The sequence below is a fragment of the Anolis carolinensis genome, chromosome 2 (assembly GCF_035594765.1).
Source record: "Anolis carolinensis isolate JA03-04 chromosome 2, rAnoCar3.1.pri, whole genome shotgun sequence".
In the NCBI taxonomy this organism is placed as follows: domain Eukaryota; kingdom Metazoa; phylum Chordata; class Lepidosauria; order Squamata; family Dactyloidae; genus Anolis; species Anolis carolinensis.
The window spans coordinates 257,616,586-257,643,310 of NC_085842.1; the positions used below are offsets into that span (position 1 = coordinate 257,616,586).

General features: G+C 38.4%; 1 protein-coding gene across 3 annotated transcripts in view; it reads right to left on the bottom strand.

The window, feature by feature from the left end:
• Positions 1-26,725, bottom strand: part of auh (AU RNA binding methylglutaconyl-CoA hydratase) — a 94,491-nt gene that overhangs the window by 4,840 nt on the left and 62,926 nt on the right. For 2 of the 3 annotated variants that reach the window (XM_016990773.2, XM_062972115.1), the window contains exons 5-7: positions 24,998-25,090; positions 21,781-21,837; positions 5,984-6,171 (exon numbers count right to left, since the gene is read on the bottom strand). In XM_016990773.2, coding sequence (XP_016846262.2) covers positions 5,984-6,171; positions 21,781-21,837; positions 24,998-25,090 — 338 coding nt within the window. The remainder of the gene's footprint in view (positions 1-5,983; positions 6,172-21,780; positions 21,838-24,997; positions 25,091-26,725) is intronic. The other variant, XM_062972116.1, reaches the window with a different exon arrangement.

The window sequence follows — 26,725 nt, forward strand, 5'->3', positions numbered from 1 at the left end:
TTGATCTGCGTTCAGACTGGTCCTTTGAAGTGAGCCTGACATTTAAGTCGAGAATCCCGTTCTCACCCTCCTGCGGATTCGCAGTGAAGTGATAATGAGTGGAGAAGGAGATCAAAGCCCAAATGGAGCAGGGGCCCGGCCGTTGGGAGAAGAGACGTTGCAAGCCGTAGCTTCCTCTACGGGGTACCCCAGGCCGAACGGCGTGACTCAGAGGATTCCCAGAGGAGGAAGAGGCGTCTCTGCGGCTGCAGAAACCAGTTGGGGATCTGGAGGAAGCATGCCAGAGACCGTAGCCCTGCGGTTATCCATCCTGGAAACTAATTTATCCAGGCTGTCGGAAACCGTGGGGAGGTTGGTCCCACTATTGGAAGAGAATCTCCAAAAAGAGCCCATCCGATATGGCGCCGAGAGAGAGCCAAGTAAAGAAGGAGATTGGAGCCAGAGGGGCCAGCGCGCATCAACGCAGAGTCCCGTGGCGGCGAGGGACGAGGGAGATGAGGAATACTGGCGGGAGCTGGAGTTCCGAGACAGAATGGCCCGCGAAATGGAGCGCCAGCAAGCTCTGGGAACTCTGAGGCCGCCAACTCCAACAGAACTTCCAACCCCCCGAATGGGTGTCGGGGTGGAAAGGCCACTGGGGCCAGGGATCGGGTCCAGTGGATTAGCAGACGAAGGCGGAGAGGAGCCGGAGATCCAGGAAGAGGAGGAGGATGTGCCGTACGACGAGGAAAGGCGAGGTGCGGGGACTACAGCGAGGCCCGCATTCGGATGGGTGGAAGGGCCGACAGCAGCGGCAGAATGTCGGGAGCCGCGCAGAACGACTACCGGAGTGGGGCGCGGCGTGTTCAAAGGGGCCGCCCAAGGAAACCCGATGCAACCCTTCCCCATGCCCCCCAGACAGCATCAACGGGCCGCAGAGTGGATGCAAAGGAGGGAAGATCTCAAACTAGAATACGGAGGGGAATCATCTGAATTGAACTTTTTTCTCATTAGCATCAGAGGATACATGGAAGATAATGCACACACATTCCCCTCCGAAGCAAGCATGGTTCGAGCCATCGGCAACACACTAAAGAGAGGAGCTGCCAGCTGGTATGTACAACTACATGCCAGACGCGACCCATGCCTGAGGTCAGTGCCCCGCTTCCTCGCCGCACTAGAAAACCGGTTCAGAGACCGGCTAGAGCAACTGAGGGCTCGAGACCAGCTTAAAGGAATAAAGCAGAGGGACAAAACGGTGCCCGAGTACGCAGAGGAATTCCTCCACCTCGCGGAAAGGGTACCAGAGTGGTCTGAAGTGACCAAAGTGGAGATATTTAAAGAGGGACTACGCCCCGAGGTTTTTAGCTGGGCAGCGCACAGAGATGACCCCGAAACACTCCAGGGCTGGATCCAACTAGCGGGGCGCGTTGAATCCACCCTGGCCCAAGTAAAGCGCTTCAGGGGCAGCGGCGGCCAGCAAAGACCGGTGGCGAGAGGTCGAGGAGAAATGAGGAAGCAAGAAAAGCCCGGAGGGAGGCCGGGGATCCCCTTCAGAGGAGATGACAACAAACCCAAACCGGGATGCTTTGTGTGTGGGAAGACGGGTCATCGAGCAGCAGAATGTTGGGCCCGGAAGGGGGAGCCGCCAAAACCCTCAAAGCCCAAGCCAGCAACCGGGAGGCGTGCGGAGGAGGAGGTGCAAGCCCCAAAATCTTCGGAAAGGCTGGTGAGTCGAGACAAACGCATGCTAGTAGTGCCAATTTGCCTATCGGGGCTAGAGAACCGGGCCACCTGCAGGGCATTCGTGGATTGTGGTTGTTCTAGGAACATTATAACTCCGGAACTAGCAGGAGCGCTGAAATGCCAGCAGATGTTGCTTGACTCCCCAATTGCATTTTCGCAGCTAGATGGATCAGTTGCGGCTGGGGAAGTATCTACAAAGGAAATACGGGGGGTCCCATGTAAAATAGGCAAATGGGAAGGAAGAATATCCTTTGTGATAGCCCCTATCGCCACATACCACGTAATATTAGGGATACCGTGGCTCGAACAGGCAAATCCTGAAGTAGATTGGAGAGGAAAGAGCCTAGCATTTAAAGAACAACAGACGCAATGGGAGATAAGCAAAATTGCAGGAGAGGAGGACGAGGGAGATGAAGCAGGTGAAATAGACCCACAGCTATTGCCACCTGAATACAGAGACTTTGTGGATGTTTTCAATCAGAAAGAGGCAAGTAAATTACCTCCCAAGAGGAATATAGAAGTAGAAATTGAAATAACCCCAGGAGCAAACTTACCAAAACCAAAAGTGTATCCCATGTCTGTTCAGGAGAAGGAGGAATTGAGGAAATATATCGATAAGAACCTGGCGCGAGGCTTCATTAAGCCATCCAATTCTCCTCTCGGAGCCCCAGTGTTATTTAGGAGAAAGAAAGACAACTCCCTAAGATTGTGCATTGATTATCGAAATTTAAATGCAATTACTAAGGACAATAAATACCCTATGCCCTTAGTAAAGGATTTAATCACCGTATTGAAGAAAGGGAGCATATTTACTAAACTTGATTTAATTGAAGCATATCATAAATTAAGAATCAAACCTGAGGATACTTGGAAAACTGCATTTTCCTGCGCATTCGGCCATTTTGAATATAAAATTTTGCCATTTGGATTAAAAAATGGCGGCGGTTGCTTTATGCAGCTTATAAATGAAATACTACACCCATTGTTGTACCGAGGGGTATTCATATTCCTTGATGATATCTTGATCGTGAGCGAAGATAAAGAAAAGCACGTGGAATTGGTCCGGGAAGTTTTGCAGAGACTAAGGGAAGCAAAGCTGTACGCAAAACTGTCCAAATGTGAATTTAATAAAACTCAAATTGACTTTCTGGGGTATCGGATATCTCCAGAAGGGTTAGCTATGGATCCGTCTAAAGTATCAGACGTAAAGGAATGGGGAGTACCTCAAACTAGGAGGCAATTGCAATCATTTCTGGGGTTTGCAAATTTTTATAGATCCTTCATAAAAGGCTTCGCGCAAATAACCGCGCCCCTTACTGAACTTTTAAAAACAAAAGGGAAAGGGGAGACAGCAAAAGTGAAAGCTCCTGGCGCCAAACTGAGTTGGACGCCAGAATGCCAAAAGGCATTTGAAACCCTAAAAGGATGCTTCACAAAAGAACCCATCCTAAAACACCCCGATATAAGGAGCCCTTTCATAATTCATTGCGATGCTTCAGACTGTGCATACGGGGCAGTACTATTGCAAAAGGATCAAAATGGGAACTTAAAACCTTGTGGATATTTGTCCCGGAAGTTCAGTGAAACTGAAAAATGTTGGCCCATATGGGAAAAGGAGGCATTAGCCATATTAAAAGCCTTAGAATGCTGGCAACACTTCCTCGAAGGAAGCGGAATCCCATTTGAAATTTGGTCTGACCATAAGAACCTCCAGTATTTAAAATCGCCTCGGAAATTGTCCCCCAAACAAATTAGATGGGCACAATACTTCAGCAGGTTCGATTTCCAATTAAAATTTTTCCAAGGGAAGCAGAATGTCTTGGCAGATGCTCTTTCACGCATGCCTCAACACGAAGGCGTAACCACAGCCATAGAGGGAACAATATTCTCTGATAAACAATGGGGCTTAGTTGTCAGGACAAGAGCGCAAACCCAAAAAGAGAACACTGCTATTGTTGAAATCGACGGGGAAAATAGTTGGGGAAAAGAACTGAAACAGTCTTATGAAGGAGATCAGTGGATCGCATCCAACGCAGAAAAGGGGGAGCAGAAGGGGGGATTTTGGTTTGTGAACAAGAAACTGTATATCCCAGCAATATTAAGGATTAAGATTTTGCATCGTTTTCACAATAACCAGAGCGCTGGTCATACAGGAATTACAAAAACAACAAAGGCAATAGCAAAACATTGCTGGTGGCCAGGAATGAGGAAGGACATAAAGAATCATGTTGTTCAATGTGACGATTGTGCCAGAAATAAATCGAGAGGAGGGAAGCCAATGGGATTATTACAAACAGTAGCGGAACCTACCAGACCTTGGGAATGTGTAGCTATGGATTTTGTGGGGGAACTGCCGGTTAGCAAAGGACATCGTTATATTTGGACAGTATTAGACCTGTTTTCTAAACAGGCCCACTTTATAGCACTGACGAAATTACCATCGGCAGAGAAACTAGCTGAATTATACATAAACCATATTTACAAACTTCATGGATGTCCCAGTAGAGTGGTCAGTGACAGAGGAGTTCAATTCACAGCAAAATTTTGGGAAAAATTCTTGGAAATGCTAGGAGCAGAAAGGAGTCTAAGTTCTGCTTTTCACCCCATGACAAACGGGGCAGTAGAACGTACTCAACAGACACTGGGGCAGTTCCTTCGAATGTACTCTAACATGAGACAAAATGACTGGTCTAGGTGGCTGGCTTTTGCGGAACTAGCTTTTAATTCGACTATACATTCAGCAACAAATAAAACTCCCTTTGAAGTAGTTTACGGGTATGAAATACAGCCTTTGCCCCAGTTGCCAAAATGGACAGAGGATGAAGAAACAGGGGCAGGGAAATGGAAAGCTCAAATGCTAGAATGCTGGAGTCAAGTGACTGCATCCTTAAAGGAGGCACATAAAAAGTATAAAACGTTCGCAGACAGAAAAAGAGTGGAAGGCGATAAATTAGGGAAGGGAGATCTAGTGTGGTTAAGTACCCAAAACATCAAATTGGGGATACCTTCGAGAAAATTGGGCCCCAAATATATTGGACCATTCAGAATACAGGGTGTTATCAATGAAGTAACTTTCCAGTTGGCATTGCCAAAGAGTTTAGGGAAAATACACCCAGTATTCCATCGCAACTTACTGAAAAAGTATATGGGGACTTTGGACAAAATGGACACATAGAGTTATTGTTTGATTTATTTCAGGATTGTGATGAAAGAAGAACCGAAGAGGAGGATGAAGAAAACGAGGGCGCCATGTCATGGAGCCAGATCCCAGGGCTGAATTTCCGAGCCCTGGACCTGGCGTCATAACATAAATAACCCTGAAAGCACCTGGCGGGAGAAGATAGTATGAGCCTGGGAACTCAGGGTTGAAAGTATAAACAATTATAATTGGTATAGTGTGTGGGAATAGTAGTAATGTGATCCAGAGGGTGGGGTTTGATGATGATATTTGCGTGTGGTGTTACGTTGCATCAGAGGTGATAAAAATGGATGTATGTAAACATTAGGTCATTCTCGACTTTTCCAAAGTCATGTATTCTTCAATAAAGATTGGATTTGAGAGCAGCTATCTTTGATCTGCGTTCAGACTGGTCCTTTGAAGTGAGCCTGACAATAGATGGTTACCCCTCAAAAATACCAAGCACGATAAACATTTACTGATGACATTTATTTTAAGAGTATATAAAGCTACATACCAAAACACTTTTACATGCATACAAATCCCATCACTTAATGGAATTTGCTTGTGTTTAGAATTCGGGTCTCCAACTACAAAATGCCTGTTCAATACTTTTTGTTCATGCAGAGAATCTGTAGATTATAGTTTGCAATTTGAATTGGGAGGTCTAGAGGCAAAAAAATACAAAATTCACCAATGTGAGAATTCAATAAATGCAATCTTTTCAAGATAGCCTCATCCATTCACTCCTTCCAAAAGTGAACTAGAGGCCTAGATTGCATATCTGGAAGGCTTACCTTTAACAATGGAAAAGCCATTTTTAGCTCACATTGTTATAACATTAAGTTACAGCAAACAAAATACAGATGGATTCAAAATACAGATATAACATGGAGCAAGAGATGACTGTCCTCAAGAGTCACTTATAATCAATAAATAAGGGGTCTATTTTTAGCTTATTTAATCAGAACAAACTTTATTTATAACTTTGATTAGCTTTCACAATTCCTTCCTTTGTTATTTATTCATTTTCCTCACTGCAAATGATATGAGAGGTTAAATTGCACACTTTGATTGTACCTGAGATAAAAATTCTCTTGCCAGGGCTAAAGCTCTTCTATAGGCAGCATCCCCAGCTTCATTCTGTTCCACCACATGACTAACCAATCCTATTGATTTTGCTTCTTCGCCATCAAGTACTCGTGCAGAAAATATTAGTTCTTTTGCTAGAGACACTCCAACTGTACGAGGTAGTCTTTGAGTTCCTCCTATAATTTAGGGAAGGGGGGGAGGAAGAAAATGGAAAAACTGATTCAGCAGTATAGGTATATCTCAATTAATGAAGTAGATGTGTCCCACAGTATTATTTCTTTAACAGAAAATGAGATAAAAATAAGATGGAATTAATAGGGATAGACTTCTATAAAAGAGAAGAGTTCAACATGTTTCAGCAAGCTTTGAATCCAAACAAACAATTTGCACATGTGCCCCCCTTGCTGGTCATGGGATCACACTAGGTGAACTTGGGCATATCAACTCTCTCAGCCTCAAAGGAAGGCAAAGGCAACCCACACTCTGAACAAATCTTGCCAAAAAAATAATAATCCTGTGACAGGTTTGTCTTAAAGTGGCCATACGTTGGAGATACACTGAAAACTAACATGATCACACACAAAAAAGTCCTGATTCGTAGAAGTCTTTTTTCACTCAGTCCACCTAACATTCATCAGTAATGCATGTAAGCTCTCTGTATCAATTCACATTTTGGTTTTTCATCACATAAATAATTTAATTACTAATTTTAAAAGAAACATTGAAGCTGGTACTAAGCCCAATAGATAACAGCGATTCTAGTTCAGATTAACCAACAGACCACTAAGTTGTATCAGTTAAACATCAACTCCTAGCAAGAACTGATAGTGTACCATTGCTGATAAATATTTTGCAATGATAATATTAAAGAAATGTATACTTCCTGTCACCCACAACCAGTGGAAGGAGGTTGCACCTAATCTTTAAAGTGGCTACTAGTCCTTTTAATTTTTTTTGCAAGTTTCAATTATTATTAATATTAAAATGCTGCATAGGTGGAACCAGTGTCAGTGAGTTAAGCCAAACCAGAGGAAAGGATTGATTTACTAAATGCATTGTCTGAGTGAGATCTCGAGTCAAGTCTGCAATGAGACACAAATGTCATTGGGTTGGCACATATGGCGGCCCTGCAGATAGCATCCAGTGGGATTCCTCAAAGGAAGGATGTAGAGGCAGCCAGGCCTCTCATGGCTTGAGGCTGAACTGAGGTTGGGGGAGGTTGGCGAGCTAGTTGATAGAAAAGTTGGATTATTTATTTATTTACAACATTTATACCCCGCCCTTCTCACCCGAGGGGACTCAGGGCGGCTTACAAAAATTGGCAAAATTTAATGCCCAAATTGCAATCATAAAAACAAAACAATATAAACAGATCTGTTAATAACATTGTTAAAACACATTATAAAAACCTTAAAAACATATATATAATTAATTCCATTCTGTCCCATGGGATTGCCAAGGCAATCCCATGGGACAGACGTTGGAAGGAAACAGAATTACCCAGTTTGTCTGGGGCATAAGAATTTTCTGATAGATTGGGTTTGTTCTCTATAGAAAGGAAGAGCCCTCCTGACGTCTAGTAGGTGCAAGCACCTCTCCAAAGGTGAAGCGGAAGACTGAAAAGAGGCTGTGACAATGACCACCTGGCTAGTATGGAAAGCAGATACCACTTTTGGAAGAAAGATGATGTCAGTGCGAAATACGACCCGTCCCCTATGAAAGATGAGGTAGGGCTAATCAACCCTGAGTGCCGCCAATTCCAAAGGGCAGTGCGCTAAGGTGATGGACATCAGAAAGGACACCTTCCAGGATAGGAGACGAAGGTCCGATGTGGCAAGTGGCTTGGTCTCCTGAGATTTGGTTTGTTTTTTTTAAAAAAATCATTTTCATTTAGAATAAGGTAATAGCAAAGAATAAAAACAAAAAAAATTAAAAAAAAAGAATAATTAAAAATAGAAATAATGTGCTATTTTTCTTTTTTACACTGAAAGTGGTGGAACAATTCAATTTTAGAACAATAGGAATAAAAGCATAGAGAGAAGAGGAAAAAAGGGGGGAAAGAAATAAGGGGGAAAAACAAAAGGAATCAAACGAACAAGGAAAATTGTTGACTTCTAATCTTTTCCTCTTGGGATATAGGCTTGATATTCTTCCTTCTTTGCCTGGTCTCTCTTCACAACTCCTACGTATTTAAATGAATGTTTTACTGTTCTCTGAGTTTATGTAATCTTTAAAACATGTCCAATCAGTTTTTTTTAATTAAATGAGCTTGATTGTTTTTTAGGTGATATGTTAAAATGTCCATATTCATCATATCCATGACTTTTATAATCCAATCTTCCATATTAGGTATTTCTTTAATTTTCCATTTTTTTGCATATTCTATTCTGGCTGCTGTAGTAAAGTATGTAAATAATTTGTCTTGATTTTTATTAAAAATTGAATCTGTTATAAACTAATTAAAAAGTATTATACTACCTATGCGGTTTAAAATTTTATAATTCACGCTTTAATAGAGTTTAATAGTTTTTAATTGATGTGGTATTGTTGTAATGTTTATTGATTTTGTTATTGTTTTATTGAATGTGTTCTGGGCAATGTAAATTGCCGACTGTTGTAAGCCACCCTGAGTCCCTACGGGTGAGGAGGGCGGGGTAAAAGCGATGTAAATAAATAAATAAATAAATAAACATTCTGGTTTCATTGGGAATTTTAATTTTAATATTTTTTGGATTCTTTCATGTATGTTTCTTCAAAACTTGTTCACTTCATCACCTGATTCCCTGAAAATAAGACATCCCCTGAAAATAAGACCTAGTAGAGGTTTTGCTGAATCACTTAATATAAGGCCTCCCCGAAAGTAAGACCTAGCAAAGTTTTTGTTTGGAAACATGCTCGCCAAACAGAAAATCAGAACATGCAGGATTGGTAAATGTACATACCCTAGTTTGTTGTACATGGAAATAATGGTAGTAACAAGAAATTCTTGATAGGATTCACAGTTTGTCTGGTTATGCTGGTTTATGATGACAACTACTGTATAGTATATGATAAATGTTCTTTCTTTTTTTTTGTTCAACTATAAATGTGAATTCTTCTTCATGGAAAAATAAGACATCCTCTGAAAATAAGACCTAGCACATTGTAGAGAGGTTTTGTGTTAAACAGAGATTATTGATATGATTTTATTTATTTGTTTGTTAAGGGAAAAGGGAGTTATATATTAGCAAGGAAAAGCCTAACATGGAAACTAGCTGGAAGCAGCATTTGGTAGGTTGCCATGGTAACACAGCTTCCCTTGGGAGAAAAAAGGGGCGTGGCTAAGTTGACAGAGAATATTCCCTTTTTTAAAAGGAGTGGCGCATAAGGTTTTGAGAGGAGCAGTGGCTGTTAGGTTTTGGAAAGATTAGGAGCTGTGGAAATCAGCTAAGGACGGCAGCTTATGGTCACTCAGGGGAAAGGCTGGGAATATAAGTTGACCGGGAGTTTAGTATACTGTTTTGAAGAGAAGTTATTTAAGAAATATCCATTCAAACAAGACGGCATTGTAACTTAAGATCCTGAAACGTTTATGTATTGGAACCATACGCTTATGTACAAATAAACTTGAATTTTGTTATTGTTCATAAAGATAAGTCTCCTTGCCTCTCTGTAAGCCTGTTACCTCACGTTGGTGGCAGTTACTGTAGCTGTCTATATAAGTTACCGTACTTTTATATATAAGTTACCATCTTTACTCATTTAAACCCATCAGTTCGGTTATCCTTCCTTATCCCCTAAATCCTCCCTGTCATACACTCACACATCCTCCATCCCTCCCTCTCACACGCGCACACATCTCCTCAATTGGAGGCAGCGGTGGGATTCAAAAAGGATTTCCTCCTGCCTGAGTTGAGTACAATTTGGGCTCTCTTCACACATGTTTGGGAGCAAAAATTAATATGAGATATTTGTAAATATTTCCAAATTATTGTCTGTGTTCTATATCTCGTGGACTGGAATAGGAAATACATCCCCTTACGAGGTCAGCTGAAGGCCTATTAAAATCGGTCAACAACTATAGAAGGAGAAGAGAATAGCTCTGTCTGCCCAAACTCATTTCCTTCTCTGCTGCCTTTTCCTGTCCAAAACTTATGTCTCTTTCAAAGCTCTCTTTAATAGTTCTTTCCTCCTTCTTTGTCATACCAGTCCAATCATTTTATCAAAATATTTTATGACTATTATCTCCTACATGAAATATAAATTATTATTTCAAAACATTTCATTCAACTAAATTGTTTCATTTTTCCTCTTTTGGTGTTTTTATCTTGTTTTATTTTTCTTACACCTTTCAGTACACTAGAAGCTTCAATGAAACAAACAAAACTAATTAACAAAAACCCATAATCTCCTGAATTGCTCTCTTCATTCAGGACCTCTTTATAAAAAGCTCACATATAGTTTTTATTAAACATGGTTCAAAACTTCCCAATCTTACAAGAGTTATAGAAAGATGTACCATATGATATCAATTACCAAAACAGATTTTGTAATAACATTTTTCACCATTATCTAACTTTTTCCGTACTATTGCTGAACTACTGCACTAACAAAGAAGCAGTACATTTTGGCCGCTTAGATATCAGTGGACAGTAAATCTACTCTGAGTTTACCCAAAGGTATATCAGTTCATTGGAGAGCTCTTTTAAAATGTGGACAAAAACCTGGAGTGGATTCACCACCGTACTGACATAAGATTTTCCAGCTTAAACTGCAAACAATGCAAATGATATAAAAACAGCAGTACCATAAGGCCAAAAACAACTGTACAAAAAACTTTCAAACAGAAGAATCTTTCTTAATTACTCATCAAATAAAAAGAGCCTTTGGCTTTTTTACCACTTCCGATTAAATGAAACAGCTAATAATAACTGATAGATACAGTCACTCTCAGCCCATAGTGGCAAATCCTTTAGTAACAGGAGTAGTTTTCAACAGTCTCTTTGTACTGATGTTACAGACCTCTTGTTCAAAATGCTTGGAACCAAAAGCATTTTGGATTGTTTTGAATTCTGGAAATTTGTACTTGCATATAATTAAAAAATATACCTCAATGTGCTTCAATGACCAGCTTACATCACTTGCACATTCCTGAACTCTCACAGGTATTTCAAAGCCATGGCTGCATTCTCCTCACAGCCACATGCACACCTGCTCATCTTGGGGGGGGGGGGGGGGGCAGAGATTAAGGAAAGTAAATGTGAGGTGCAACAGGTGTGTGAGGAGAGGCCTCTTTCTGTCCTGTGATGACAGTGGGAATACTACCACTGATGCTGACACTATCCACAGTTCCCACATTCTCTCTCCACACATTTCCTCTGCATTCTTGTACCCTTGGCAGATCTTGCTTCGGCTGTTCCTCCTGGTGAGGAGGAAAAGTAGCCCTGGCAGGAAAGCTAGCAAGGAAGCAAAGCTACTGGTTTTGTAATGCCATCACTCCTGCCATTATCACCTTAGCGGGGCACCACTGTCAGGAATGTGGAAGAGTCCTACTCTCACTTCTGCCAGAGCCACCAGTGTGGTAGCTTCATGGGGATACCGCCAATGATCCTGAGAGCGGGACGGAATCAGAAGAGGGAGTGTAGCAGACATAGCAATAAAGTGAGGTGAGGTGCTCCTTTCTTCCTGTGACAGGCAGACAGAAGAAGAGGAGAAAATAAAGTGGAAGCAGGTGTCTGGCAGCAAGAAGTTTGGGTGGGAAGATATTCAGATTTTGGATGTTCAACCTTTAATAGGAATGATAGGTAATTTAAAAGATTTGGGATGTCTAAATAAAGGTCTGGTGGATATCCTTGTACTTTTAGAATAATATAGCATGTTTATCATTGTGATATTCACATATAAAATACTTTTTAAGAAAGTTTCAGCAAATCTGAGTTGCTTACAAAGATATTCTTACTAGTTTTGGAAAAGAATTTAAAGGGTGAATTAAAATATCAATCAGGAAAACATTCAAAGGTAACAAAAGCTACAAAGAAATAGATCAAAATTTCAAGCAATGTCACTATTAAATCAGATAGTGAAGTGACACAGAGACTGAAGTATCTCACTGTACACTTTTTGAGTCAGCAGGCAAACAATTTATAAGGATGCAAGGCCAAAGGCAGTGCCATCGAACACTTTGTTCTTGAAAGACAAAGAGACGTGCCACAAGAAAGGTAAAGGGAGTACTAAGCATATGGAAATATTTAATATCTTATTCAAATGGCATGTGAATGATGTGAGTTTTTAGAAAACATTTGATTCGCTTGAACTGTGGTTTTTGTAATGAAAATGGTCACCACTATTCTATAATCACTGGCTTGTGTTGCAATCTAGAGGACTGATAGAAATCACTGGAATGTAATCAGATTTATATTTTGCATAGGTTCCTATCACAGTATTATTATTGTACTTTAACTACCATTGCTGGAATCTGTAAATTATGAAAGAGCATTTAGAATGATCAGCCAGAGGGTTCTCAGGTCTTAATAAACAACAAACCCCAGGATTCCACAAAATGCAGCCATAGCAGTCAAACTGGAATAGAAGTGCTATATTTAGTATACCTTATATTATATTCGAAACTTGTTAAATTAATTCATAAATCCATTCATTTTCCCAATCTCTATTTTTGTTAAACCAATTTAAGTTCCATGCTTGTAATTAAGGTAGCTTAAGGTAGTTACAAAACCTAATAGTAATTTCAGTCATGCCTTTACTTGCAAGTTGACTGATATTTTCATGACAAGAGGGCTGCATTAAGGAGATTTTCAGACTCTATTGTGATGAAAACCAAGTATTCAACACATTTCTTCTCTGCAAGTGAACCAATTATAAAAGAATCAACTAAAATTTAATAAACAAAAGACTGGACCACTGCATAGGCCAAACAAATTCTAATGAATTCTCACAACATAATTAACTACAGCACATTTTTACTTCAATGTTAATTGAAGAATCTAGAAAACTAGGTGAAATTACTAGGAAAATGGTGAACTTAAGAAGCTAAACAACAAGTTATTTTCAAAATCTGAGTAAAATATGCAGTCTTGAAGATGGAAAATTCAACAGTTCCTCCAACACAAAAAAGACATTCAGCTGAATTTTGTATTTATACTCCAAATGATCTTGTATGTAGCCTTATATCTACTTTTGAAATTCCAAGTGGCTATATTGATCATACATCATCATCATCATCATCATCATCATCATTAATATCCTGCTTTATCTCCCGATGGGAGATAAAGCGGCTTAACAAAAGCATCAGCATAACCATTAAAAATATACAAATATACAAACAATAAAACAGGATTAAATATAATCAGCATTTTAAAAAATCCAGTTATAAACCATTAAAACAAATTCAGAGTTAAAAACCATAGTACCTCCTAAATTGATCTTAAATACCTTCATCTTTAAAAGTTTGCCTGAATAAAAAGGTTTTAGCTTGTCACTGAAAGCAGGGAGATGGCCATTCTGGCTTCCCTGAGCAGGGAGTTCCAGAGTCCAGGGGCAGCCACCAAGAAGGCCCTCTCTCTCGTACCCACCAACCAAGTTTGAGATAGAGGTGGGACTGAGAGAAGGATTTTTCCTGAAGATCTCAGGGCCCTGGCAGATTTGTACAAGGGGATGTGGTTAGCCAAACAGCCTGGACCTGAGCCATCTAGGGCTTTAAAGGTCATAACTAGCACTTTGAATAGCGCCCGAAAAAAGACTGGCAGTCTATGGAGCTGCTGCAACAAGGGGGTTGTCTGCTCCCTGTAGCCAGTCCCAGTCAGCAACCTGCCTGAAGCTCTTTGGACCAAGTGAAGTTTCCAAGCACTCTTCAGAGACAGCCCCACATAGAGCACGTTATAGAATCCAGACAGGATGTAACTAAGGCATGCACCACATTGGTAAGATTCCCTTTGGCTTACTAATGTACTCAAGTTGCGATAGTAAAGGTAAAGGTTTCCGCTGATGTTAAATCCAGTCGTATCCGACTCTGGGGGTTGGTGCTCATCTCAATTTCTAAGCCAAAGAGCCAGTGTTGTCCAGCACTGCTGCGGAGTTCGAAGAGGCACGAATGGAGGGCTTAAGGGAGAAATGTGACAAGAGGAAGGAGCGTCAAGCCAACCCTGACCGGGACCGCCTTCCACCTGGAAACCAATGCCCTCACTGCGGGAGAACATGCGGGTCAAGAATAGGTCTCTTCAGCCACCTACAGACCCACCCCCAAGACACCAGAAATGGAAGACAATCGTCCTCAACCTACGAGGGATCACCTAAGTAAGTAGGTAGGTATAGACACCTCCAAGGTCATGTGGCCAGCATGACTGCATGGAGCGCTGTTACCTTCCCGCCTATTGATCTACTCACATTTGCATGTTTTTGAACTGCTAGGTTGGCAGAAGCTGGGGCTAACAGCGGGCGCTCATTCCACTCCCCGGATTTGAACCTGCAAACTTTTGGTCCGTAAGTTCAGCAGCTCAGTGCTTTAACACACTGAGCCACTGGGGTTGTGATATTGCCTCTGAATTTCAGGCCAAAAATATAGGACTTACCTCAGCAATGTTACTGTTTAAAACACTGCAAAAGTTCAAAAATCTAAATAGATACCAGTTTTTTTCCAGACTCCCCCAAGAATCTATCACATTGAACATACTAATATGTTCACAGTGGGCCTTCCACACATAGTTTCATCAGAAGGTTTTCCTGGCACCATGTCTGAATTTTTGTGGCATCAAAAATGTAAATGGTTTTTCATGTATCTAATTTTTTGTGACGTGCAGTTTTATTTAAATTATTAAAATGTTTATAATGTAAATCCAGTTACATACTCATACTATACCTTCTCTGTTTTACTCCATTTTTATTGTCCCTGGTTTATTTAAATTTGTGTTTGTTATTTGGGAGCTTTTGTTTTTATAACACAGGTGAAATGATTAAAACAAATTAGCAGTACTAATAATAATAATGATGATAATAATACTTTATTTATATTTCGCCCCCTCTCTCTGACAACTTAAATATGTATTTCAATTTTTAAAAGAATAAAGAAAACATGCTATAGATGCTACATATAACAGAGTACACAAAGCTGTATATAATCACCTAACATGGAGAATGTGTTTCCAGATACTTTTTGAAACTTTATACAGTATAGAATGATGGGCTGTAGTTAGTAACAGGTCATTGGTTAAATTAATTTTAGGGTATTTTAATTTATGTGCATGAAAGAAGAAGTGGCCTTGCTGACAGTGCATCATTATTTCTATGACTATGTTTTGACCATCAGATAACTCTCACAGCTTGGACCAGTGCCTCGAATCAGTGACCTAGTTTAAATGGGATGGGAAAAGAAAGGCAAATAGTCCTATGAGAATAAATTAGCTGAACAATTTTATGTAGGAAAATACTTGAAGCCTGTAAACAAAATAAGGACAAAAAGAAAAACCTTTACCTCACGATGGCATAAAGCACACAAAAAAGTGTTCTTACTGTTACTTTATTAAGCAATATATAAAATTCAGTCTCAGAAAGTAAATACTTAAAAATTCTTTTAATCAGAATATCTTTTTTAAGAAATGTGTTTTTGCATGTATTTCACTCTCGCATTTAAGATCAGTATGCAGCAATACTGATAAAACTTCTTGGATTGAAAAACCCTCAGCCTCCATTTCAATACAAATAAAGTGTTAACAACTTCAATAGCAACAAACATGATAACTCAAGGACAGTGTATTTATAAGAGTCTAACTTATAAATGAGTTCTAGAGATCATACCTTTATATGCGTAACAAGACCATTATCATACATTTTGATGTGCTACAGATTTCTCTCCCAACATATTTTACCCAAAATAAAACCTTGTTACTTTCATAAATTTAATCTGATTTGACAATAAAAGCAAATTAAAGTACCTATGCTGGATTGATTTATAAATGTTCGTAACACATTTGATGCACTCCCACACCTTAATGTAATCAGAAAGTGAATTAAATGTATCACCCTTCCTATAGAGATCAAATTCTAGATCCTTTCTTTTCTTTTTTATGCCAAAATTTAGCATTTTCAGTCACTCAGAAAATAAACATTAACCTTAAATTGAAATCCTGTACCCAATTACATGGAAGAATGCTTCAAAGAATATAGTAACTAATACATCCAAGTAAATGAAAAGCCACATTCACAAGTATCTACACAGACAAATCTCGTAGTAACACAATTTTTTTCAGTTTCTTTCTAAACTCTGGGTAAACACAGTTTTATGTACAGATTTTTTGCTTCCCCCACTATATTTTCTTACTTTCTAAAACAAAACAGGGAGTGTTTTTATAAATATATGTTTGCGTATAATACTGTTCACATGGATTTCATTTTGGGTCAAATTTGCACAAATCTATGGATATAGTATTTGCTTGGATGTTCAAATAAATTAAGCTAAGTAACTTCATAGGGGAAAAGTTTCCTGATCTTTGTTTCAAACGAATCCTTCCAAAATGTATCTCCACAAAGCTGGAGACTCTCGTGAAATATGTGGAATACAGAGAAGTGGATACAGGAATCTTTATTTCCATGGATTTAACATCTTGGTATTCAAACCTTATGTTATCTTATTGGGGGATCCAGGTAATTGACCAAATACTCTACAATGAACATTATTTTGACTAAGCTTTTACTGTTTACCAGATTAAGATGTATGAAGATCTTTACCTCTAAAATAAGCAATCATCAAGGGCATTTGGACCCAGCAATTCTTTTGCATATCACCTGAAATGTGACTTCCTTTTTGAATTGTGATGTTTTGAATGTCTTGACATGTTGATTCATGAAAGTTACATTATATGTGCTATATTACATAGTAGACCATCCACAATTTCAGGTATAACATTTGTGGATTTGATTATTCACAGATTTGATTTATATGAGCTCTCTAGGAATCTCTAGATCTTCCAGTTCAGCACTATAGCCTAGTAACAGCTGGAGTTAATCACAGAGTCATCATGTGAAGCCTACAGATTCATAGATGTGTTCTCTCACAGTCAAATATATAAGGTTTTTTATTCACATTTTCCACTTTCACTGACAGTTGTCTGTTACCTTAGCAGGCAATTCTGTTGAAGAGTTGGTTGAATTCTGGAATGAACGAACGGTCAGGGCTAACTCTCCCCCCTTCCATGAACTGGAACCAAGAAGCTTCCTGGCTTACTAGGGAGCTTCCAGTGGTGAAATAAGTGAGACAAGAGACCAAAGCCTCCCTTATTTCTAAACTAAGAACACAAGGTTTGGTTTTCCTTCACTCTACTCTCTTTTTGGCAAGCCTTTGACTTTAAACTGGTTGTAGCAGAAAAGACATTGAAATGGCTTGTGTTCGCTGGATTTTGATCTTTATGTTTTAAATTTCTTTTAAAATGTTTGAAATTATATTTAACAAGTAGATTATAAGATGGTGTATTATAGATTGTTTTACTTGTATTTTATTTTAACTTTTATTGTAAGCCACCATGGGTGTCATATTGGATATACATTAAATAACTAAACATATGTTTTCTAAAAAACAATCCACATATACAAAGAATCCAGTATACCAACCTACATAACATCATAATATTTGTTGTCAGATTAGACTTTCTAAAATATAAAAGTAATTTGAAAAGGCTCTGAAAATTGTTGTATAATATTTGCATATTTGCCTGAGAAGCATTATCACTTAAATATTTATCAAGCCAATTACAAAAAAACTCATTTGAATTAAGACTTGTTCTTGCTTTTTAAAAAAGCAGCAGGAAGCATCTACACACCACAATTCACCCTAATTTACAGAAGCAGAACTAATCCACCTATTCTCATTAACACTCTACATACTTTGTTTAATTACTTGGAAGCAAGAGTGGCTGTTCAAACATCTGCTTTCTGTGCTATTAACAATTTCTCTTGAGGCTATTTATTTAAAAAGAAACATAAAGCAAACATTATAAAATATTATTAAATGCAAATAACGCAAAGTTTTCAACAGACTAGTAATGGTGAGGAATATTTTGCTTACAAAAGCAAGCCTTCAAATTAATCCTAAGTGTTCAATTGATTTTGAGAGAAACCCACATTTACTGCAGTTATTTATGTTTTGCATATTAAATATAAATTTTGAGTTGATAGACTGCTGCCATCATGTGAAAATGAAAGGGGGGGAAGAGATTTGTGTTAATGAACACACCTGATATTATCAGACTTCAGAAGCCAACTAGTATTTGCCCTGGTTAAAAATTGAATTGCAAACTACCAGCAACACCTGAAATCTTCAGATAGAGCTGACATCGGTTCCACACAGAGGAAAAGTCCAATCTGATGGCTGCTGGACTTCTGTCCCCACACCCCCCACATAGCAGAAAACGTGCCTTCCTGGGGGGGGAGGTGTCCAGATGCCCTGCCGGACGTTCCAGGCACCAAGAAAAACTCCCCAGAAAAGCCTTAAAAACTAAAAATTACTTACCTGGTCATCATTACCCTGCTGTTGGCCCTTTCCTGGCATGTAGAGACAATAATAATAATAATAATAATAATAATAATAATAATAATAATAATAATAATAATAATAATAATAATTTTATTCTTATACCCCGCCCCATCTCCCCGAAGGGGCGGCTTACATGGGGCCAAGCCCAGTCATCAACAATATAAAAACAAGCAGTAAAACAAATCAAACAACAATAAAACAAGTTATAAAACCACATACAATACATAATGATAAAATCATGGATAAGAATTAAGAAGAATTAAGACTTCTAGGCATGCATCTTAACACTTTGGGGGGGGGGGGAGGAAAATCGCAATTTCTACGTATGCACCAGGAGAGGGCCAGCAGCAAGGTAACGGGTAGTAATTTTTAGTTGTTAAGGCTTTGGGGTGGGGGTGGGGGTAACAGCCCAGAAATTGCAAAAGGGCTGTGCAGTCCAGACAGCTGTCATACTGGATTAGGAAGACCCGGATCTAATTCAGTACTTAATTAATTCAGCACAAAGTAGGATTTTCCTGCTTTGTGCTTAATTAAATCGTTTTTACCTGAGGCGTTGTTTGGACATCCCAGGTAAAGGTGCAGAAGCTGTCTGGATGTGCCCTGAGAAAGACTTCTGTATGAACATCTGTGGAGAGCTGCTTCTAGTCAGGGTTGGCAGTACTAGACTAAGGGCCCTTCCAAACAGCCATATAATATCAAGGCCGATAATCCACATTATTATTATTATTATTATTATTATTATTATTCATTTCTATCCCGCTTTTCCCCATGTGTGGTATTCAAAGTGGCGTACAAAAGTTTAAAAACACGAATACATATACCCTGTTTCCCCTAAAATAAGACATCCCCAGAAAATAAGACCTAGTAGAGGTTTTGCTGAATTGCTAAATATAAGGCCTCCCCCAAAAGTAAGACCTAGCAAAGTTTTTGTTTGGAAGCATGTCCGCCAAACAGAACACCAGAAATGTACGTACCATAAAGTGTTGTACATGGAAATATTGGTAGTAACAAGAAATTCTTGATAGGATTCAGTTTGTCTGATTATGCTGGTTTATGATGACAACTACTGTACAGTATATAATAAATGTTCATTTTTTTGTTCAACAATAAATGTGAATTCTTCTTCATGAAAAAATAAGACATCCCCTGAAAATAAGACCTAGCACATCTTCGGGAGCAAAAATTAATATAAGACACTATCTTATTTTAGGGGAAACACGGTACATCAATTCATAAAATACATAACTAACTAAAAACATCATACACCAATTTTAAAAAAAACAATTTAAACACCCCATATACAACAATAACTTACGACAAATACCATTAAAAGCTTTCCCTAGCCAAATATCTGCCTTGAACTGGGTTATCTGAGTCCACACTACCATATAACCCAGTTCAAAGCAGCTAATGTTGGATTTTATATAGCTTTGTGGAAGGAGCCTAAGGTAAACCAATGGTCTGACTCAAAATAAGGCAGTTTCTTATGTTTTCTAAGATCATAAATCTGATATTACCTTTACCATAAATTTTAGACTAAGATTATAAACTTTGGTGGGAAAGAGAAAGGAAGATGTTTTTGTATTTTTCAGCAGTTCCCATAGGACACAGACATAAACAGAAGATTTTGAAACGCTTCTCAAAGAGAATATGAAAGCAAGCAAAAAAATTATCTGTAGTGAAACCCTAAAGAAAGGTAAGACTAATTCTGTCCAAACCATTTTGCAATTCAGAGGCCACCTGGTCATTCAGCTACTGCTTTTAAGGCAAATATCCCCTTCCCTACCCTACCCTTCAACAGACTTCAAACATTAATATAAATAGATTCAAGAAAGCTCGAATCTATAGCAATTATAAGACTAACTGGTCTTTTAGGAGAAAACTATTCAATTCAACACATGATAACAGTGTGACTTCCAAGGAACTTGCAAGGAAACAAGGTTAAAGAGAAAATGAAAAGTATTTCTCCCCTTCTCTTTCCTGATTCTGTCAGTTCCTCTTTTCCTTCTTCCTCCCCAAAAGTTCCTCAATCATTATGTGAAAGGACTAAAAGAAACTAATACCTCAGCTCTACAACCTCACAAAATCACCTCATGCAATTCGGAAGTAAAGAATGCAGAATGTGTCACTTTTTCTTTTCAACCCCTATGGCATTTCAGAATTGAGTGAACTTGGGATGTTCACTTCCTCCAGCATTGAGCCCAAGGTTCCCAATCACCAATGTTGCCTGCCTTATTTATTCTTCTTCTCTTTTCTTTTTTCCTTAATATTTATTTATTTTAATTCATTCAAATATAAATACATTGCAAATGTTTGTTGAATACAGTGCAATACTTTCATCTATTAGTCTTTCATAATCATTTCTCAGACAATATATTTTCAATAAGGGGTTACAGTCTTCTATTTGAATAGTACATATAAAGATATTGTAAGTTCCAAATTAATATCCGTTTCCTCCTTGCCTTCAGTCTATTAGCTTCCTCTAGGTACATTTTTAAATTAATTTTACATTGAGATATTGGATCATTGGTTGCCATTCATTAACAAAGTTATCTAAAGGTTCCCCTCTTAAGTGTACAGTTATTTTGTCCATTATCAGCAACTCTGTAATATATTGTTCCAGTTCTGCTAAGGGAGGTACCTCAGAGGTTTTCCAATATCTAGCGTATACTATCCGAGCTGCCACTGTCACATAAAACAAAATTCTTCCATATTTCCTTTCCAATTCTTCTTCGGGCATGTTCAAAAGGTATATTTGTGGTGTCATTTTGAAATCTGTATTTATTATCTTTTCTAAATGTACATGAATCTGTTTCCAGTAGTTGTTTACTTTGTAGCATGACCACCACAGGTGTTAAAATGTGCCAATAAATGTTGGAAATGTGGGAAAGAAAAAGGCAGAACCTAAGCAGAATCCAGAAATAGAACAGTTTGTTTCCATTGCTTTAAAGTAAAAAAGCATGTTGTTCCTATATCATGGTTCAACAAAAAACAGCTGAGACATGCTAGGGTATGAATGCTCAAAAGCAAAACAAAAGGAAAGACCAAGAGTTCCAACACCACTTCAGAGACTACTCTGTCAGATCCATGGGGGTTGCCAAGCAGCAGGGAAAACAGTAAACTAACATAATCATCATTCTGTTTTTAATTCCAGGCAAAGATATCCTCAAATGACCAACAACCAGGGTGCCTCATTACAGCAATGTAGTGAACAGAAAAATCAGAAATACCAGAACTATTACATTATTATAAAAAAAAATGTTCATACCTGCACCAGGAATTATTGCTAACTTTGTTTCAACTAAACCCATCTTTGCAGAAGTGGCTAAAAAAGAAGAAGAAGTTAGTTCTTGTGAAATCTATAAATTGCTTTAATTAAATAAACAGGAACTTATGTAAAAATTATTGATGCACTTGACCTGTTTAAGATAAAAATAAAAACCTTTTGTTCTTGAATTCACTAAAACACACAGGATCAGATAAGCTTTTCGGGTAAATATATTAAACAGCCAGTAATTTGCATAAAATATGCTTTTCCTCATGTATTTATACAGACTGTTTTCTGTCTCCCTCAACAATACTTTAAATTTTATTAACAGGCTGAAAAAATAAACATTATCTTATAGCATCTTCATGTATCTTTTTTATATTGGTTTGTGTTAATAGGCAAGTCCTATTCACTGAGGCCATGGCTCAATACTATGGAATCATGGGAGTTGTAGTTTTCAAAGTCTTTAGCCTTCTCTGCCAGAGTGCAAGGCCCCTCTGAACTATAAATTCCAGGATTCCATAGCACTGAGCCATAGAAGTTAAACTGGGCCATAGTGCCTTAATTTTACAGTATACAGCCAGCCTAAATTTACTGTTATTCCTGTTGGGATTAAAACAGGATTTAGTCCACTGTCAGTCCTATTTTGCAAAGTTAAGACAAGCTAAAGAAATTTCTTTGTAATTTTTTTATTCACAAATGTGTAATGTTTCCCCCCAATCCAAATAGTTATAAACGATTTAAGGAAGCATATCAAGGGGAAAAAAATGGAAATACAAGATAACAAATAAAAACCCACTTATTCAAATTTCTCTGCCTCATTCTTTTTCAAATAGATGTCTTTCTACACATAGAATTTTCTCATGTTCCCTTTATCTCTGAACATACAAAATACAAGTTAGAGTTAAGTTCATATTATTCCTACAAGACTCAATTATAATTGAGTACATGGTCACAAAACACTGTTACAATGGAATAATAATAATACAAGAACTTTATTTATATTCCGGTCTATCTCCTCAAGAGGACTCAGGGCGGATTCCAACATGAACATACATTCAATTGTCAAAAAAAACCAAACAACAAAATTCAACATAATACACATAACAATCAACATCATAAGACAAAGTAATCAGTATACTTCATCAAGGATTTAAATACCAGTAAACAGAACTTCAAGGTGGACATGGTCAATTATAATTATAAGGGATAGGTAAAATTAGTGCATCAGAATATCATAGGGCCAGGGAATAGATAGTGCAGAGCAGGGTCTTAATTGACAATCGGGGAGGGGGGGGGGACCTGCAGGAACCACCAGGTTTTCAGTTCCTTGCAGAAAGAGGACAATGTAGGAGCTTGCCTGATCTCTCTGGGGAGGGTGCTCCAGAGCCAGGGGACCATCACCAAGAAGGCCCTCTCCTTCATCCCCACCAGCTGCACTTGCGATGGTGGTGGGAGCGAGAGGAGGGAATCCCTGGCAGATCTTAAGGCCTGCGCTGATTCATAGGGGCAGGTGCGATCACGGAGATAAGCAGGGCCTGAGCCATATAGGGCTTTATAGACCAGTACCTGCATCTTGAATTAAGACCGGTGTTGTGCATTTCCTATAGTTAACTCCCATTAGGAGCCTGGCTGCTGACCTTTGAACCAGTGGAAATGTCCGTGCCGTCTTCAAGGGCGGCCCCACGTAGAGTGCATTGCAGTAATTCAATCTGGAGGTAACCAAAGCGTGGACTACCGTGGCCCAGTCAGATTTTTCGAGGTATGGTCGTGGAATAGAACATAATATCAATGATGGACAAAAAGCAGTGATGGGGATGTCTTTGTCTTGGCAAAAAGAATTGATTGGTCTCAGCTATGTAAACAGGAATTGTGATCTGCACGATTAGACATATTTTTATCCTTTTAGAAATCTGAAAAATATTTTAAAAACTCAGGGGCATACTAATTATTCTGTGGTAAATCCAATTGACTACTGCCTCAGAAAAGGCATTTCCTAAGTAAGTATAGGCAAAGAACCTCTTTTTTACAAAGCCTTTTTATCTTTTCCCAGCCCTCCCCCCTTTTCTTCTTTGTTCTCTATGTAGCTGGAAGATTTTAGCAACATTAGCATAGTAAAGAAAGACTGGAGAACATGGACCTTCAATGTCCGGTTGCAACTCTGTATTTGCAATAAACAATGCAATAAAAGAATGAGTTGGGTAATAATGGGATCCTCCTCCAGCTTATCCTACTATAGCCTATAACAGGTGATCTTAATAGCCGGAGTATCCAGAATCCCGTAAGGAATATGTTGAACACGAAACCATAGGGAAAAGCAAATGCAGGTAAGTCTGCCTAACCAGCTACTTCCACAATTTTCAAATTGCATAGATGTAGACATTTGACCATTAAAATAGCAATCATAAGCAGAAGAGGAAGCTAATAAAAGAAAAAAAAAAGATGGATGCACTTTGAAAAAAGCTTTCAAGTGGTCTCTTGGGAATTATAAACATTTTTCTTTACTATCTACTTATGCAAAGTTGAGCTTATCCGGTTGTTTCATGTCACATGTGCACATCATTAGTTTTGGATGCAAAAATTAATTAAACACATTGAACAGCTTTTTCTGTTTAAGGTGTAGGAATCTATCAATTCATTCTCTGTTATTTTTGCCTCTGATGCCAGATTTATTGTTAAAGATAGAATGCCCAGGAAAACATCTACTCTGTTGGCTGAGATACACTTGAACCTCACACCTGTTAATCCCTGTAGTGACAAAATAAAAACTACCAGTACAGGCAATCCCCAACTTACGAACAAGATGGATTCTGTAGGTTTGTTCTTAAGTTGCATTTGTTTGTAAACCTTCCTCCCCAGCCAAGGATCTATAGTTTATATGTTTTATTGTATGTTATGTTTTTAATCGATTTTTATTTGATTGTTGTATATTTGTATTTACTTATTGATATGGGTTTTAAATTGTTATACTTTGTTTCTGTTTTGGGCTCGGCCCCATGTTAGCCGCCCCGAGTCTCTCCGGGAGATGGTGGCAGGATAGAAAAATAAAGTATTATTATAAAGTATTATATTATATGAAGCCAGCATAAATATATAGCGATAACATGTCACTAACTTAGGTGTAGATGATACCTTAAATAGAATATTAAAAAAATTAAAAAATCACTTTCCTAAATAAACATTTGGTAACAATTATACAAATATGACTAAACCTTACCTGCCACTCGTATGTCACAGGCTAGAGCCAATTCTAGGCCACCACCTAATGCAATGCCGTCTATTGCAGCAATAGTTGGTACTGGAAGATTAGCTGAATGAGAAAAAACAATTAGCACCATGAAGATAGAGAAGTCATTTTACTCAATACATTTCACTCAACCCTCAGGGCAATTTTTCTGGCATAAAATTGATTCAGTGAAATTATTTTCTGTGGGCAAATTACTTTGTTGTGCTTTTTCCAATACATCTCACATGTCCACAGACTTCTTTGACAGTTAGAAAATGAATGATGATGGAAAATTAAATGGCACAGTGAGTCTGACATTCAAGATACATATTTATCACTTTTAATCTGACTGTTTAGTTTTCATCAGAATAACCCCTTGCTCTATTTAGGTGCAGTTTTGGATTTGTGTATATATTGCTACAACAGTAATTTTATTACCCCAAGTGGGACCGTGTATATCATCAAATAACCTAGAAGTACATACGTAAAAGTAAATGTTTAATCATAATCTCTTAAAATAGAAGAATTCTTAATATACGTGGGTTACATTAGCTGTACATTATTGCAAAAAAAACTATGTCTTTCAACTGAACAGAGTTTCCTTTACTATTCATTTTAGATACATAGACATCTGATATTTATTATAAATACCCCATTAGTTGCCAATAAATATCCCACTGCATTCAAAAGATTAATATGCCATTTTCTTTATAAAAAATAATACATGAATACAAATCTGACATTAGAAATAACAATAACAATAATAATAATATTAATAATAATAAATTATTCTTATACCCCGCCCCATTTTCCTAAAGGGACTCGGGGCGGCTTACATGGGGCCAAGCCCGGTCATCAACAATATAAAAACAAGCAGTAAAACAAATCAAACAACAATAAAACAAGTTATAAAACCACATACAATACATAATGATAAAATCATGGATAAGAATTAAGAAGAATTAAGACTTCTAGGCATGCATCTATATAGGCCAAAGGAGTTGATGTTTGGGTGGATGGTTTCCATGGCACCCACACGATGCATGGGATTAATTCTCCTTAATGCAAGAGAAGATCACTTAATGCAGTCTCGTCCCACATTTTAGAAGGTTGCAGGATGCTCTGATGCTGAAGCCCCAGAGTTTGCCTACAATTCCACAGCCATTGTGCTTTCCCCAGACTTCAGCAGTCTTGGGGCCAGGGGATGGCACTTGCCTTCCGCATTGTTCTGAGAATAGCAGCAACCACTGAGCACGAAACTGGTAGTAGTCACTGCTCATTGCCTATAGTGATGCTAGCTGGAATGATAAAGTGGTTGGAGAAGGAAAGGGGGGAAAGAGGGAATGGTTCTTCTTTTTCTCCTGTGCTCTCTCACATTGGTTCTTCACTTTGGCTACAGGCAACAAGTAATGACTAACACAGCATCACCATTTGTGACAAGCGTAGATGGTCTCTAGGACAGAATGTGAAATGGTGCCTTCAGAGAATCTGTGTCGCAGAAAACAACTCTAAATTCTCCTATAAAATTTTAGATTATGCTTCTGATCCATTCATCACAGTTGCCTAATGTTCACTTTTTAAAACCAGTTACGTAGTCTGATGGAAATGAGAACCTCCAAGAATATGATGAAAAGTGGAAAGGTTCAACTGAGAAACACCCCACAAAAAGGAGAAAGAAAGACTTCTGGATTCCACATTCCATTAATTTACCCTTACTAG